Source organism: Bactrocera tryoni, chromosome 4 (assembly GCF_016617805.1).
Source record: "Bactrocera tryoni isolate S06 chromosome 4, CSIRO_BtryS06_freeze2, whole genome shotgun sequence".
In the NCBI taxonomy this organism is placed as follows: domain Eukaryota; kingdom Metazoa; phylum Arthropoda; class Insecta; order Diptera; family Tephritidae; genus Bactrocera; species Bactrocera tryoni.
The window spans coordinates 63,849,158-63,853,062 of NC_052502.1; the positions used below are offsets into that span (position 1 = coordinate 63,849,158).

At 32.2% G+C, this 3,905-nt stretch overlaps 1 protein-coding gene across 1 annotated transcript; it reads right to left on the reverse strand.

The window, feature by feature from the left end:
• Positions 1–307: 307 nt before the first annotated feature.
• Positions 308–2,136, reverse strand: LOC120773726 (zinc finger protein 836-like). The gene is made up of 2 exons (XM_040102781.1): positions 1,976–2,136; positions 308–1,900 (listed from the first exon to the last, which is right to left on the reverse strand). Exons 1-2 carry the CDS (start codon positions 1,979–1,981, stop codon positions 977–979), a joined length of 930 nt encoding a protein of 309 aa, XP_039958715.1. The 5' UTR covers positions 1,982–2,136; the 3' UTR covers positions 308–976.
• Positions 2,137–3,905: the final 1,769 nt, after the last annotated feature.

Genomic DNA, 3,905 nt, shown 5'->3' on the forward strand with positions numbered 1-3,905 from the left:
CTAATACTTATAATCTAACTAATAGAAATCATATAGATGGTAATAGTAGTGGTACCTATGTATCAGCCACAGTAAAACGTGGGCGGGTCCTCTAGTATATATATATATATATATATATATATACATATATGTATATACATATGTAATATCAACCCGCAATCAGTAGCTTATATTAAACAAATTAATACAATACTGCCGTTGTTGTTTATAATATTAGGAAGATAAATGAAGTAGTTCTGTAATTTAATTTATATTTTATTTAAAGACAAAAATGAAATACGTAAAGAAAATTCGTCAAAATGGCTCTTTAGGCAGATGCCAGACTTGCCTATATGTACGACTTGGCCCCGGGTATTTTATGAAGGTCTGATATATATCACGTCATCGAATGAACTTATTATCAGTAGTTATGATAGTACAGTAATATTGCTATTTTCACTCTAAAGGAAAAAATATTTTCGTATTTGTTCTAAAACTTGACGATCAATTTCAAGTTATTTAAATCAATTTTCATAGAATAACTGTCAATTTGCCAAGCATTACTTGCCAGTGAATCGAATGAATTATACCAGATGTTCAAACAAATGACACAAATGAGCAGCACTTACATTGCAACTCTGCGCTAACATGTCTTCTGACGCACACGGAATAGTGTTATAATTCTTTCTTAGTGAAGAAATTATTTTTTTTTTTCACTTTAAAAAACATTGCTAGAACGGTTTATCTTAAAAATTACTATAATTGAATTTAAGTCTTATATTTTAAAAATACAATAAAAAAGAAATTGAAATTTTAATTTGTTATTTGAACTGTTCACAACAGTAAAACAAATCTAAAATATACAAAACGATTTGTACGAATTCAACTCTATGATTTACATTCGACCCATAATTAATTACTTAATTTATTGGACTCCCAACCACTCATCTAATTAGAGACTTCATTTTCTTTTTTTTCTTATATATTTCAACTTATTTCACTTCGAATTTATGTTCCCATGTGTTTTCATATGCCCACTGAGACCTGCATATTGGGCAAAGCGTTTTTCACAAATTTTGCACGAGTACTTTTTCTCGGCGTTATGGATGAGCTGATGCTGACGTAATTGTTTATTAGTAGTAAAACCTTTATCGCATACTTCGCATATTTTATCTCTGATATTCCGGTGAATACTCATGTGTTCGTATAAAGAGCCGGTTTCGTAGAATGTTTTGGGACATAGTTTACACTTGTGACGAGGTCGTTTCTGATGTCGCAGTGTATGTGTTAAAAGATGTGAAGATGTTCGTGTTCTGTATCCACAAAGATCACAAACGAATGGCTTCTCATCGGTGTGGGAACGCATATGAATCTTTACTTCCGTGGATGTGGCGCAGGGTTTGTTGCATACTCCACAACTGAAAGTGTAGTCATGTACATGTCTACGTAAGTGTACTGCTAAATTACACGCCAGCTGAAATCCATGCCCGCAGATGTCACATTTAAACGGTAGGGAGCCATCATGTGCAGCAAAATGTACTTTAAAGGCATCAGGACCACGCATTACTTTTTTACATGTTGAGCATTCAAAAGGTCCAACATCCTTTTCGAGAAACTCAATATGTTCAGAATATGCGAATTTCGGTTGATATTTCAATTTTTTTCGTTTGGCTATTAGTTTTCTGTTCTTTTCGAAAGAACACAATTTTCGCAATCTCGTAATTTGTTTCTCTATATCAATTTGCGTCATATTTAAACCGGTTTCGTTACAAAAATTTTCCCATACAATTCGTACAGCTTCCTCGCGCCTGTTTTTGAACCTATATGTAATGTCTTTTTCATCCCAGAGACAGGTGTTTTCTTTGTAGATCTCAGCCAAAATTATTAATTGCTCATCGTCTAAAACAAAATTTGGTGCAACCTGAAATCGAAACAAAATTTGTTGTTACTAAAAACCATTGGTCGATAGAACAAATAATTGAATTTGCATACATACATACATCACCAATCTAAATATTAGAGGATCTACATTTGTTAATTATGGTTTGTTTAATTTATCATTCACTTCCAGAGCTATAAATATATCACATCATTATGTCAAATTTTAGGATATTAACAAAGCAGAATGGCACTTTTGTGAATTTAAATTTTTGATACATATGCGACCTTGAGCTTTTTCGGAAACACAGCAATTATTGACAACACTGCGCAGTTTGCACTGCCGATTTTATGCTGGCAGACGAGTTAGGCTGAACCCACACCGGATTAGTCAAAAACGTCTTTGACTAATAAGACACAAAAACGTCTTGTGCTCTAACCCACACCAAGCCAAGCACAATGAGACATTTTGTCTCGCTCGGTGTGCATTGAAATAAAACAAAAAGAGAAGGAAAGGAATATTTTCAATAATTGAGTTTTGTGAACGAAATTAAAGAAATAAAAGTGAGTGGTGGGGGCATTCGTACAACCAGAAGCATGGATAAAGCATAGATAGATAGGCATTCTCTATGTTTTAAGTTCTCTGGCCAGGATTGCTTTATCTAACTGGTTGCATCAAACGAACTGCGTAGTTGGCATACGCGAATAAGTGAAATTTGTAGTTGCAACGATCGTTTTAAAAATTATGAGAAAACTTTTACCGTTGTGAGTTATATCTTCCGCCGAATAAAATGCGGAAATTATAGATATAAATTTAAAAACCCACGACGAGAAGGTTTCATTTTATTGTAGTGCGTTTTGTAGTTATAGGCTATGTTCGTAAATGCATCAAGACGCGCATCATGACGATTGCATAACAAACAGAACGTTCAGAAATGCCAATATTGCAGCACTGCAATAATCAAGCGTTCAAAAAGACAACACTTCTATCAGCTGTCACTCATAATTTCTATAAAAAAATTGTTTACTGCATTTAACTACGATGTCTGACGAAAAGTAAGTGGAAAACTGTTTATTTTAATTTTTGTATTGAAATTTAGTTAAATTATGTTAATAATAATTGTATAAATTATTATTTTTAAATTTTTAGTGAAAATCTCAGTAATGCGGAAACACAGTTATTGCTGAGAGTACGGTTGAATATGAAGGACGAGTTTAAATCGGGTAGAAGGAAAAAAAATGTATTGTGGAAGAAAGTTGTGACCGAAGTGAAAAATGTAAATGAAAACAATAAAAATTTAAATGAAGTTCATCAGAAAAAGTAATAAAAAAATTATTCAAATAAAGGAAGGTGAGGTAAAGTAAATTTTTTTTGATGAACACAGAGTGGTAAAATAGTTTCTTCTATCGATACCATTGATATCATCTGAATCAACACGGCGAATGGGGGCATCTTTCATTGTTGGTTTCCATATCGGCATGTGTTATTGTATCGCTAATATGTTCAGAATAACCTCCCTTATTTATGATAAAATTGTGTAAGATAGCGCAAGCGAGTATTACATTAGATGTGGCTTTAATGCTCGAAACTTCAATATAATTTAAAATTTTAACTGTTTCTTAAAAATCCCGAAAGTTTGTTCTATAAATACTTTGTCTTTTAAAAGACAAACATTTGTACCTACAAATTTTTCTTTTTGACTTCAATACCCTTTTTTTTCTTAAATTTAAAGAAAATTTATCATTTCTTTGCTCACAAAGTTCGTCTAGTGTTAGATTCAGCAAAATTTCCATTTTAGTATTATACGCGTTCTAAAATGCAAACAAATGTATCTGCAAATTGTCAAAAATTGTATAAGAAGTATCAAACGTCAAACTTGGAGTGTTGCTACTGTTGCTTATGCTGCAAGTCATGATGCATTTACGAACATAGCCATACTTAGATAAACCCGTCGATGAAAATGTGAATATCTTATAACAATTATAAAAAAATGAAAAAACTCCAAACTACTCGACTAATGCTTTATTATTATCTTACCAAAAGTAAG